We start from the raw sequence: 12,629 nt of genomic DNA on the forward strand, positions 1-12,629 counted from the left end.
ATCTGCATTTAGCTGGCTCCTCAAATTGGACTTGCCTGACACCAAAGTTGTCATTCTTGCCAACTTCCTCCACCCCATCCCTGACGTTTCCTTTTTCTCCTCTTCAGAATCTAGTTATATATGCGGTTCACCTCGTCTATTCAGTCTAGTGAGACCTTTCAAGTCTCCCATCGCCGTTTCCCTCTTCCTTTCCATCCTTACTGCCGTCCTCCAAGTCAGGTGCCTGTGCCCACGCACTGCAGAGGATCCGAGCTGGTGTCTCTCATCCCTGCAGTCACCCCACCTCCACCCCACTATCACACAGAACCTTCCCCAAGCATGGCTTGGATCCCGGAACAAACCTGCTAAAAAACGTTCCACGGCTTCTCCTGCCTACAACAGGATATGGTCTGGTCCAAGCTACTTTCTCAGCTTTCTCTCTCTCCCAAGAAAACATATTCCCACTGGCCCAGTCAGACTGGCCTCTTAAAGTTGCACAAACTTCATGGCACAATCACTGTCACCCCAGGACCGCAGTGTTCACTATTCCCCTACATGGGGACAGCTCTTGCCATCTCTCCTGCTCCACGGAACGAAGAGGAGAAGAAAATACACACAGCCCTCAACACGAGTCCCAAGCAGAGAGAACCACTTCCTGGCCGAAGGTCCAAAGTCCATCTGTGGATTCCCAAGTTGGCACCCCCAACCCCATTCCATTCCCCAGGCCTAGACTCTAGACATTGCAAATAACCACGTACTGTTTTCCCTACATCTTTCCCTATATTCCTGCCAGAAAATTAAAGTTGAGTTAGCTTTCAAAAGAACCCAAATGTGAGTCACCCTCCAAGAATGACTTCATTGGTAGGCATAGATCTTTGATAGTGAGTTAGAGGAGAAGAGGGAATGTTAGTCTAAGCCTTTCCCCCCACTACCCCAGGCCCAACTGCAATGCCCTGGCATATAGAGACCATCCCTACTTTCAATATGTATTGTACAATTTCTACATAGTACAAACCCAGCTCTGATGAAGCGGAGTTGGAGGAAAGAGGAAGGCAGGCTATCATCTCGGGGGAGCCCACTGCCTCCTCCTGAAACCTGGAGAGCAGTGTTGTTGGGTCCCAGAGATGCACTAAGCCACACCCCACCCCACATCACCATTTTGGGAGTGCAGAGCAGGGCTGGAAGGAAGAAGGGGGATTTAACTGCTCACATACCTGATCAAACAGGACTTTCCAGTGCTGGTAGAGAGGGAGGCCATGCAGGAGAGGAGGAAGAGGAGAGAAAGAAGAAACACACACTTAACGCCAAGGTTTCTGTAGCCCTGTAGCCCCCTATTATTTCTGAAATGACCCCCCAGCTGCTCCCCAGGTTCAGGGGCCCACCACAAGAGACCACGGAAAACCTGGGAAGAGCTCCCCAGATGAGTCTGTACTGAGCAAAGGTTGGGAACTCAGGCGGGGGAGGAGGACGGAGTGACCCTCGTTTTAAGGCAGGCAGAGATGAGCAGAACAAGGGTGATTCTCAACAACGACTAAATAAAGGAGTCCAGCTCTGTCCAAGGGCCTCTTGATCACTATAAAGCTTTCTATCCACTCCTACTCCAGGGAATACATGCCCAGGTGCCATTCTAGCAGACCTGTTGCAGTGGGCTCAGCCTGCTGGAGGCCAGAGACCCCTCACTCGGGCAAACCCCTGCGCAAGCTCTAATTTGTGCCTGCAGTTTGGGAGGAAGGGGCTCCTCCAAAGTGCTGAAACCCACCCAGTCTCTTCCAAGGCTGGCTCAGTGGCGAGGGCAGGAGGTTCTACCAGGGCTTTGGGCCCAGAAACAAGTGAGAGGTTTAACTATGGGAGCCAAAGGGAGGGAAGATGTTAAACTCCCCCGGGGCACAGTCAGACTTTCGGCTCAGGTTTGGTAGGTTGGGGTGGGGGAAGCTGGCTTCACTTCCATATCCGCTCCCCGACAGAGCGACAGGGCAGGGCCGAGTGTCTGGCCAGTTTTCCACCTCTATGCGCAGGTTAACCTCGGGAGGGAGAAGCTTAAGAAACTCCAGTTCCCAGGACTCCCCAGTGCCGGCTACGCAGATGACTTCCAGGACCCAAGGGTGGGGGACACTGGAGCAGCAGCTGGCAGGGAAGCCCTCCGGGGAAGCCCCTCCCCAACCTCGCCAGGGCCCGGGGCTGGTATCCGCGCGGTCTGGGACTCCGGAGCCCCCTTCTGGAGCAAAGCCGCTCCCAGCACTCCTCTCCCTCCTCCCGCCGCTTCGGGGACAAGGGCCAGCTTGAATTTTAATCAGTGTCGCGACACGCAGCTGCCCAGCAAGGGCTAACGTGAGAGCGAAGAAGGGGGTCGTCAGACCGGCGAGCGGCGTTTCGGGGGACTCTGCGGACCCTGCTCCTCCCCGGGCTCGGAGAACCCGCAGGTCGCGAGTGGGAGGGGAGGGGAGCCACTGCTGTGACGCGGCCGCCTCTGCGGGAAAACGCCGTGTCCCGGGCACTGCACCAGCCGCAGGGAAGGGGCTCCGGCGGCCGATGGGTCCCCAGCGCAGCGGGGGGGCTGTGTCCTGCAGGGAAGCCGCGGGAGCCCGAGCGGGGGTGGCCCTCGCGCTTTGGGGAGATGGGTCCCTCCGCCCCCTCCCGCCCGCGGGGACCCGGCCAATCCGGGGCGCTTCCGCGTCACCTTGAAACCTCCAAGTTGCCCCCACGGAGACGAGTCCGGGGCAGCTCTCCTCCTAGTGTCCCCCAGAAAGTTTGCCCGGGCGAGGGAGGGGGCACTCACGTCCTCCGGCGCCGCCGGCAGCCGCTCGTCGGCCTCGGGTTCCAGCTCCTCGATGCGCTCGGCTTCGGCGCAGGCGGCCACTGCGGGGCCCGGGCTGGGGTGCTCGCCCATGCCGACGCGGGATCCAGGGGCGGCCAGCGGCTGCGGGGTTCGTCCCGGGGCGCCAGGCTAACTTTGCGCCGCGGCAGCCGTGCCGCTCCGGGGACTCAGCGCGCGCCGCGCCGCCTCCGCGCCCGCCCCGCCGCCCGCGCCCGCGCCCGCCCCCGTGGCCCCCGCATCGCCGCCTCGCGACCCCGGGACGCCCGCCCCGCCGCCGCCAAACTTCTCCGCGCTCGCGGCCGGCGGGCCTCCGCCTCGGCCCCCACGCCCGGCTCCGAGGAGAGGGCGCCCTTGGGCCGGCCCTAGCCCCGCGGCGCCCCGCGCTCCCTTCCCGCGGCCCCCGCTCTGCGCTGGAGTCTCCTCCTCCCCACGGACTCTTCGCGGGCGGCACGCAGGCGGGGGCGGGGCTGCTCCGGGGGACCGCCGTCCCCGCCCGCCTCCCCCCGGACGCCACCACCCGGGCCAAATCGGTCAGAGCGCCGGGGCCCGGGGAGGGCGGAGGGCTGCGGCGGGGTTGGCAGGCAAGTGGCTGCACCTCCCGGGGCGGGGACGGAGCTGCGCTGTCCCCGGCCCCCTCACCCCCCGCCTCCACCCCGGTCCGGTTCGTCTCTCTGCACAGGGCCAGGGTGGGGGTGGGGGGGTTGCAGTGCCCACTTCCCTAGACCCGCCGGGTTAACGGTTAGTTGGAGGCAGCAGGTTTCACTAAGTTGGCAACGTCGGGGTTAACTGGAAATGAATTGGGGGGCGGATGCTGAGAGGAGGGGATCCGGATCACCCCTCCATCTCTCTTCACTAAGGTCTCAGATTCTGGGAGGTCCAGGGTGGCCCAGTCATTTAGGGATGGGAGAAGTTAGAGGGGGAAGTCCCGGACGGACCCCAAGCCCTAATCTTGCCGTCCCTTGACTGCCTTGGCTTAAGCCCAGGGAAGTGCCCCAGCTGGGAAAGGGCAGGTAAGCTAAAGCAAGCAGGAATGAAGTTAGAGCAAAGGGACAGGGGTATTTTAAAGAAAAGAACATTGGTGCTGTTTCCTCTGCAGGGAAGGCCTTCCAGGAGAGCCGGTCTCCCCCAGCAGGCTCTGCCTGTACACTGTGCCAGTGGCCGGCTGGGACAGGTGCCCAGTTCTCCCAGGAGGACTCATTCCTGGGGATGTCTCACAGTCAGTGAGTCCCCAACCCACATCGAGGCTGTCCCCTTCTACTCCTCTTCCTTCTTCTCCTCGCCACCCACCCACTCACTCAGGGCCCTTGCTCCCTCTCAGAAACAGGCTTTTCTCCAGTCATCAAAATTGCAATTCATGCCCTCATGTCTGTAAAGCAAACACATAATCCCAGCCCCAGCTCCAACCTGTGACCATCTCACAACGACCACTGCTCCCCTTAAACACAGAAAAGGAAATTAACTTGGTTCTAATTAGGTGAGTTTGCTACAGACACCAATTTTCATCTCGGTTTCAGAAAGTGTGATCATTTCGACTATTTTTGTTTCTCACCACCCTCCCCCTGCATCTCTACTCTACTAACAAGTCAAGATCTTGCCAAGATTTCCTTGTAAATAAAACTGTCTGCTTAGGGTGTGATTTTGAAAACAGCCTTCAGGGGACAGAAGAGAGGCTGACTCCTTTGCAGAGTGAAGCCCAAAAAGACAAGAGGCAGCAGGAGGCCCTGGGCCACTGTCCCTGCCCCCCCCCCTTCCTGATATCATTTGCATGCCCCCTGGGGTGCTGACTGTGTTACACTTAGACCATTGGGACTGGAGAAGTGGGCTAGGGAGTGGGTGGTTCCAGGGGAGGGGGAGAAGGGCGCAGAGAGGGACTGGCCACTCTGCTGAGATGTCCAGCAGCCCCGTGCACTGTTCTGACCCCAGCTGCCCTTTAGATTCTGCCTCTTCTCCAGCTCAGGGACAGCTCGTGTAGACATATTCAATTCTGTCATCACCTCTGTGGAGGGGACCTCAGCAGGCTCAGTTCAGCTCCCTGAACATTTATTGATCTCCTACTAAGTGCCAGTGACAGAGCTTTGGGAATACAGAGGTGGATAATGTCCAAACTCTGCCCTCCAGAAACTGTTTAATTGAGCGTGACAGCCAGGAAAACCCAGAGGTAGAGAAACCCAAAGGAGGGGAGTGTCCCTGTAGGTCCCAGAGGGCTTCCCAAAGGATATGCTCCCAGAGCCAGACGAAGTAGGAAAGCTGGTGGGATGCGTTCCAGGAGGAGAGAACAACGCGGGCGGTATGGTGTGGGGACGACAAGCAATTCACGCGGCGAGAAATTAGAGCAAGGTGCTCGCGTGAAGAGCCCAGTCTGGAGGGGAGGGCTGGAAGAGTTTCATGAGAAAAGTGCTTGGACTTTCATCCAGGGGCAATAGGGAGCCATCAAAGGATTGTGAGCAAGAGAGCTATATTAAAAAGATCCCTTAGGCTGTACTGCAGAAGATAGAAAGGAGGGAGTTTGGCTTGAGCATAGAGAGATGGGAGATCCTGTCCAAATAAGAGATCATGAAGGCAGCAGCCGGTGGAATAACGGAGAGAAGGAGACTCTGAGGAGTCTCCGGAAGGGGATCTTCTGTCTGCCCTAGGAACATCTCACCCCACCTTGGCAGACGGGGTTCCCAGAAGTCTCCTAAGAAAGAATTCCCGACCTCTAGCCAGAAGCCTGTGTTCAGGAGACTGCTGCCCTTTCTCCGGCTCCTGCTGGAAGGAGGCCACCTGGACCTGGAGAGGAGCTGTGATAGCCAGCATCCTCCGAGAACCTGAGACCACACTGTCCCCTCCTGCTCTCAGCGTCGCCTCAGCCTCTTTCCACCCTTCAGCCCAGGGGAATGTGCAATGCAATCCACTCCTGAGCAGGTAGTGGGACCTGACACCCAAGACCCTAAACCTGTGAGGGATACAAGTGGGACCTCTGATGGCTTTGGTCCCACTCCAACCTAAGACAACCCGAGGACGAGCCATTCTTTGCCATGTTGAGGACAGAAGGGAATGGGCATGGAGCCTACTCACTTTCACTGAACTGCTGCCATGAGCCTGGCACTTGTAGTGCCCTGAGGTGACTGTACACGGACAGGCTCTGCCTTCAGAGGAGGCCGGTCTAGTGGGAGGGGACAGCAAGCAAGGGCTCACTGGCATTTATACCCTGCTCTTCATTACGTAGGCACTTTCATCCATGACCTCTTTTAAAGTTCCTAACAAACCCTGGCCAGTGTCGCTCAGCGGTTAGAGCGTTGGCCTGCAAATTGAAGCGTCTTGGGTTTGATACCTGGTCAAGGGCATGTACCTGGGTTGCAGGTTCGATCCCCTGCCCTACCTGGGGTTGTGTGGGAGGCAACCAATTGATATGTCTTTCTCATCAATGTTCCTCTCTACCCCCCACCCCCACCTTCCTCCCTTCCACTCTATCTAAAATCAATGGAAAATATCCTTGGGTGCGGATTAACCAAAAAAAAAAAAAAAAGTTTCTAAGAAGACACTCTAAGCCAATGCAGAGCAGGCTGGAGCCTGGGAGAGCCGTTCAAACTCCGAAGGGGCAGATGCAGTTAGCTGGGAGGTGCGGGAGCCGGCTATTGAGATGAGCCTTAAGAGCCAGGCAGCTGAGGGGTCGAGTGTGGAAGGGTCTGGGTGGAGGGAAACACTGCAGCAAAGGCACCGAGACAGGAAAGCCGAGGGCTGTGATGGGAACAGCTAAGTGGGTGAGCAAAAGGGGAGATGGCCAGGTGGATAAGGACCATATCGCAAAAGTCCTTGAGTGCCGGTCGGAGGGGATTGGACCTCACCGGGTGGATGATGGGGAAGCGGCCACGGCTTCTAATGGGAGCAGCATTTTAGGAAGATTAAGTTGGCAGCGGCTCAAGAGTGCAATTTAACTAACACATTGCGAGTGTCCATTATTTGCCAGCCCCTGGCTGGGGTGCCGAGAGTACAAAGGGAGTAAGACCCAGGCCCTCGCCTCCCGGGAGAAAATGAGATAATCCTCTAATTACAGCCCAGTGGGCTAAGGGAGGCAGGGAGGGAGGGAAGAGCTGTTTGGGGGCTGAGTGTCTAAGATGCACCCATCTCAAGAGAGAGAGTTTTTGTTTTTTTAGGACCTGATGTTCTGGACCTGGGGGGCGGCCATTGGTGGCCCAGGAAAAGGAAGGCCAGAAGGAACCGCTGGGAGAGGGAAGGGCGGGGAGAGGAGCCGAGGAGTTTGTTTGTGGACAATGTGAGCTAGTGAGAAGCCGGGAAGAAACATTTAGGGCTGTAATTAGGGCTCCCTAAACGGTGGTGTGTGTGTGTGTGTGTGTGTGTGAGAGAGAGAGACGTTTCCCCCAGAACCTCTCCCTCTTGGGCCTTTTTCAACAAGACTAGCCCATTCGGATGTCTCCCTGTGCCTGGCCCACACCTTTCAAGGCCCTTTCTCTCCCTGAAGCAAACCCTAAACTGACCCTGACATCCCCTCTCCCGCGTGGAGCTCCAGCCCCTGAGAAACCTGCAAACAGCCTCAAGCTGCCGCCTTGCCGGCCTGAGATGAAGACATGAGTTATTTTTGACTGAGATCCAAGCCTCGGCCCTGAATTCTTTTGTCTTCCAGGAATCCCCAGTCACTTTTGAAGTCTGCAAGCCCAAACAGCAGAGGAGACCGCCACTTGGAATCCGACCAGCCTCCATCCCCAGGCCCAGCATTCTTCCGTCCCTGCCCGCTGTCTTCAAGATCAGACAGCACAGGACTGCTGAACGGAACCCCCCCTTTCCTTTCGTCTCTGCCTTTGTCACTCCAGGGCCCCCGATTTTCTGAGTAACTTCAATCATTTCTGAGAGATGTCTAGGTTCACAGACACCTAACCCTTTCAAAGAGAGGCGTGGGCACCCAAAAAAGAAGCTCAGAATATAGAGGAAACATTCCTAGGTCCAACGTTTGGCCAATAACATATTCTGGGAAACTATCGGCTGTTTTGCTGGGTCTCATCTTCCTTCTCTGCCATCTCCTTGGGGCTTGGCGGGTCCCCAGGGTCTCATTTTTGGATTCTCTTTGGGCCGCCAACACTCTGAGATCTTTGGTTATACTACAGGTGGGTCCCGGCTCCTTAGCAAACAGTCTGTTCAGCTGTGTGCATCGCTGTGATAAATGCTTCTCCTCCGTCTTTCCTCAGGGAAGAGACCACCCCTCCTCTGACCACTTTTTTCATTTGACCTTGCATTATCTAAGTTCTGCCTTAGACGGGAATGTATATGCCTTGAAGGAGAGGCTATGGCCTATTCAATCTTGCATCCACCACAACACACACAGGAGCTGAACAAATGTCTGTTTAATGAAGAAAATAGAGCATGATCTGACATGAAGTCTAATTACATAGTTACTACTCTCAACCCCTTGCAAGAAACACGTTTCATGTTATGGAGAAAGGATTCTTCTGCATAATACAAATACAACTGCTGTTTGCATAATACAAATGCAACATGCCTGCTGCCTTGATTTCGAAGTACTTACGCGTGTTATTGCGTTTCAGCAGAATAGGTACCATTGCCTTCATTTTACAAATGGGGACCCGAAACTCCCTGGGCCCAGAGGAGGTCTGACTGTCCATCATTGTCACCAATTTTTTTTTTTCCAATTTTTATTAATTTATTTTTGTTACAGATTGTTTCTCCTTTCCCCCCCAGACACCCTCCTCCCCATCCTTTCCTCCCCCTCAGCATTGTTGTCTGTGTCCATTGGTTACGCATACATGCATATAAGTTATCCCTCCCCCCAGGTCCCCTCCTCTAAGGTTTGTCAGTCTGAACCGTACCCCTTTCTATGTCTCTGGGTCTATTTTGTTCATCAGCTTATTTTGCTCATTATAGTTCACAAATAAATGAGATCATGTGATATTTGTCTTTCTCTGATTGGCTTATTTTGCTTAGCATAATGCTCTCCAGGTCCCTCCATGTCCTCTCAAAGGAAAAGAGATCTTTCTTTCTTACAGCTGCATAGTACTCCATTGTGTACATGTACCACAGCTTTTTTATCCACTCATCTATTGATGGACACTTGGGCTGTTTCCAGATCTTAGCAATTCTTATCTTAAAAGTGAATGAGTGGCCCTGGCCTGTTTGGCTCAGCGGTTAGAGCGTCGGCCTGCGGTCCCGAGAGACCCGGGTTCGGTTCCCGCTAAGGGCATGTACCTCGGTTGCAGTTTGTCCCCGGCCCTGGTTGGTCATGCGGGTGGCAGCCACTCGATGTGTCCCTTTCACATCGATGTTTCTCTCTCTCTTCCTCTCTCCCCCTCCCACTCTACCTGAACAAAAAAAAAAATAGAAAAATGTCCTCAGGTGAGGATAAAAAAAAAAAAAGTGAATGAGTGTGGTGAGTGCCCTTGGCCCCCACCACTCACTGCCTGCAGTGACATTCTCCCTGGCTAACCAGCAGGGCTAAGTCAGGGCCCCCCAGTGGGGTTGCCCAGCAGTGGGCTGTGAGCCAGAAACTCGGGGATGCCTCCAGCTTTAGAGAGAAAGCCATTGCTCTGTCTGCTTTGTTTCTCTGAGGCCACACTTGCAGAAGGAGGGGGAATGGTTAGCTTTCATTCACCACTTAGGTGCCAGATGCCAGGGTGTTCACAAGCTGTGTGGAACGAAAGAACTGGTAAACGCCTGGGAGGACCATGGGCAACTTGCCACAAGGCTTGTGGTAACCCTTTCCACTAGAATGGACACCCCATGAAGGCAGTGACTTGGTTTGGTTTGCTTACAGAGTGTCCTGGACTCCTAGGACGATTCCTGGCACACTGAAGGTTCCTAAACAGTAGTTGCTCAGGGCACAAACCTGTTCTGGTTTTCCTTCTCCAGGCCCAGGGAAGGCCTCCTAGAATTCCTGGGACATCTGCCCAGCACCTCGCCTCAGAGGACTTCATCACCTCCTTTGGGGAAGAATGTCAGTTAATCCGGCACCTACTCTGGTGAGGGGCTACGGTAAGAAATGCCTTGGGGGCCCTGGCCAGTTTGGCTCAGCGGTTAGAGCGTCGGCCCGCAGACCAATGAGTTGTGGGTTTGATTCCGGCCAAGGTCACGTACCTCGGTTGCAGTTTGTCCTCGGCCCTGGTTGGGTTGTGCAGGAGGCAACAGTCAGTGGGGCTCTATCACATCGATGTTTCTCTCTGTCTCTCTCTCCGTCTCTCCCTCCCTCCCACTCTATCTGATGATAAATAGAAAAGTATCCTCGGATGAAGAATAAAAAGAAAAATGCCTCGGGGTCCCCGAGACAGGCTTTCAGATGAGGACATAGCAGCAGCCGCAAACACCGTGGAGCTCCCTACCCAGTTTGGCAAGAAGCAACCAGTGCTAGGGAGACGGCCCTGGGCAGAAATGTGGCAGCAGGAGCAACAGCGGCGGCAGCTGCCCGGGACGCCGTGCAGGGGAGTGAGACGGTGGGTACTCAGATCTGCCACCTCCATCTCAGCCACGGGGCCAGGCGAGGCTGTGTGAGAACTTCTCCGCACACATTGTAAATACCATCTGTCACGCTGCCTGCCCAGACGCGGCCTTCCTCCCTGGAGGAGAGGCATTCTTTATTATTTATGCAGAGTGCACCCTACTTGAGTGCCCCCAGGAGAGGGAAAAAAGCCTGGAAGAGTCAAGGACCCCAGGGACCCACCCCTCCGGTAGCAGCTGGTCAGGAGGACTTGGCCATCACCTTTCTGGGGTGGGAGATTAACTCTCAACTCTCCGGGGAATTAGGAGGCCTAATTCTTCCACCCGGTTGCTTTGTGACCTTGGGCAAAACACTGCAACCCTCTGGGCCTCCGGGTTCTCATCTGTAAATGCAGAGGTAAGACCAGATGGCCCATGACATGTCCTCCAGCTCCAAAACTCCAGCAGCGTGGCTCGATGCCTCTCCCTCCTGCCGCTGGCCCAGCCGCCCTGCCACTTAGGCTGGACTGGGGAATCAGATCAGCATGTCAGACCCGGGTTCCTGTCCAAGCTCTGTCACCATTTAGCCATGTGATCCTGGGGAAGGCCCTGTTTCCTAACCTCCCTTTTGTCTTTTGTGAAACTAGATGGGGCTAGGAGATTTCAGGAGGAGATCCAGCTCTAAATTCCAGGATCTCCCGTGTTCCCTTCCAAAACACTGCTGATAGACATCTCACAGACAGAGAGGAACGAGACACCGTCTCTGCGCTCCATGAGCTCTAAGTCAGGTGGGGACCTGCTTTCAAACCTGCAGGTGCCACGTGGCAGGCACTGAGTAGAGGTGTGTGCAAAGCACATGGCAGAGAGGAGGGTTTGAGTAGCTTCTGCTGGAGCTGAATTATAAAAGACCAAGTTGGAGTTCACCAGGTGGATGAGGCTTCATGTGCTCGAGACAGAGGGAACTGCACGTACCAAGGCAGGAAAGTGCAAATCTGTGTGAATCTGCATAGAAACTGCCCGTGCGTTGTTAGGGTGATGGTGACATTCCGGGAGTCTTTGCACTGACTGCTTCCTCTCCCACCCCTTTGGAACAATCCAGTTCTCCCTGCATGGCAATGGGGGCCTTATGGTTGATGGTTCAGCCTGGCCTCCTTGTCCCTGAAGCACATCACCAAGGAGATGAGAGGTGTCTCCTCTTCCACCTCCTGCCTTTATGTGGTCTCTGAGTTAGGATCAGGGAAGTAGTCTGGAAATGGGGGCTGATCCACCATTCTCCAGCCTTGCACACCACCAGGCTGAGTCTGAGGAGGGGCGTGGCTTTGTGCTGAACAGGGTCCAGCGGCTGGCTGGCATGGGCAGTCTGGGTTTGCTGGGCATCCTCCTGTGTGCGGCCAGAGCACGTGATCTCCTACAGCTGTGGCGGCCTGGGGTAGCTCCTCCGGGAGCTGTCCAAGTCCTCTGCAGAGAGACAGAGTTAACCTGTGCCTTCTCCGTGAAGGACGTCCTGCAGCGGAAATGTGTTTTCCCCCCGGCCTCTCGATGTGGTTGCTGCAGCTCCGGTCTGCAGCCCACATGCCTGCTCTGCATACTACACGAACAGCAGAGAGGAGAAACGCACACATCCAAGACATCCATTAGCTGCGAGCAGCCTCATAGGCTGAGAACCGTGGGGTTAACCAGGCTCAGGGAAAGCCTGGCAAGGGCACTGCCGGTAAGCATTCTGCTGGCTTTTCTTGCTGCAACAATTTACAGCCAGGAAAAAAGGGGCTGCAAGTCAGGAAAATACCGGAAATGCCGAAAGGACGGTCACGTTTGTCAAAAGGTTCCTGGGGCATGACTGTATTTGCAGAGGGACTGTCTGCCTGGGCAGGGCCTCTCCTTGGAGAGTAAAGACGCCAGCTGATGGCTAATTCACTCTCCTAGGGCTCTTCTGGAGGAGGGTGGTGGCTCGGAGCGCACCCACCCGTGCGCCTGTTCTCTTCCCAGAACCCTCCAGAACCCCCGGGGCTGCGACTGCCTGAGGCTGAAGTGGCGCTCAGGTTTGGATTTCTCCAAATACTCCCAGCTTTGCTTCTTGAGACACCTGCCACCTGTATCTTCTTTCCCAGACGTAGGCGGCTGGTTCATTCTCCCAGCTGGCAACTGGCATTCTCTTTCCTGAGTGCAACTGACCGCATCTAGTCAGTTACACAGCGTGGGCTCTCAGGATATTCACTGCCTTGTGCTGCCAGGGCGGAACTTGAAGGCAACAGGAACAAGGCCAGGGTGGGTAAGTGAATTTGCAAGTGTAAATAACTGGACAGGCATCTGAAACTATTGGCTACAGAATTTTCAAGGATTCATTGTGTTTGCCTGACAACACATGTGTCTGCTTTTGTTTTCCTCCATGAAACCACAGATCATGAGTGGTGGAGGC

The 12,629-nt window shown here is 55.4% G+C and overlaps 1 protein-coding gene across 1 annotated transcript in view; it reads right to left on the bottom strand.

Moving 5' to 3' along the window:
• RHBDL3 (rhomboid like 3) overlaps window positions 1-2,866 on the bottom strand; it is a 52,043-nt gene extending 49,177 nt beyond the window's left edge. The window contains exons 1-2 of the mRNA XM_036268921.1: window positions 2,756-2,866; window positions 1,194-1,217 (exon numbers count right to left, since the gene is read on the bottom strand). Of these exons, the coding sequence (XP_036124814.1) occupies window positions 1,194-1,217; window positions 2,756-2,866 (135 nt within the window). The remainder of the gene's footprint in view (window positions 1-1,193; window positions 1,218-2,755) is intronic.
• Window positions 2,867-12,629: the final 9,763 nt, after the last annotated feature.

Source organism: Molossus molossus, unplaced genomic scaffold, assembly GCF_014108415.1.
Source record: "Molossus molossus isolate mMolMol1 unplaced genomic scaffold, mMolMol1.p scaffold_m16_p_19, whole genome shotgun sequence".
Lineage (NCBI taxonomy): Eukaryota > Metazoa > Chordata > Mammalia > Chiroptera > Molossidae > Molossus > Molossus molossus.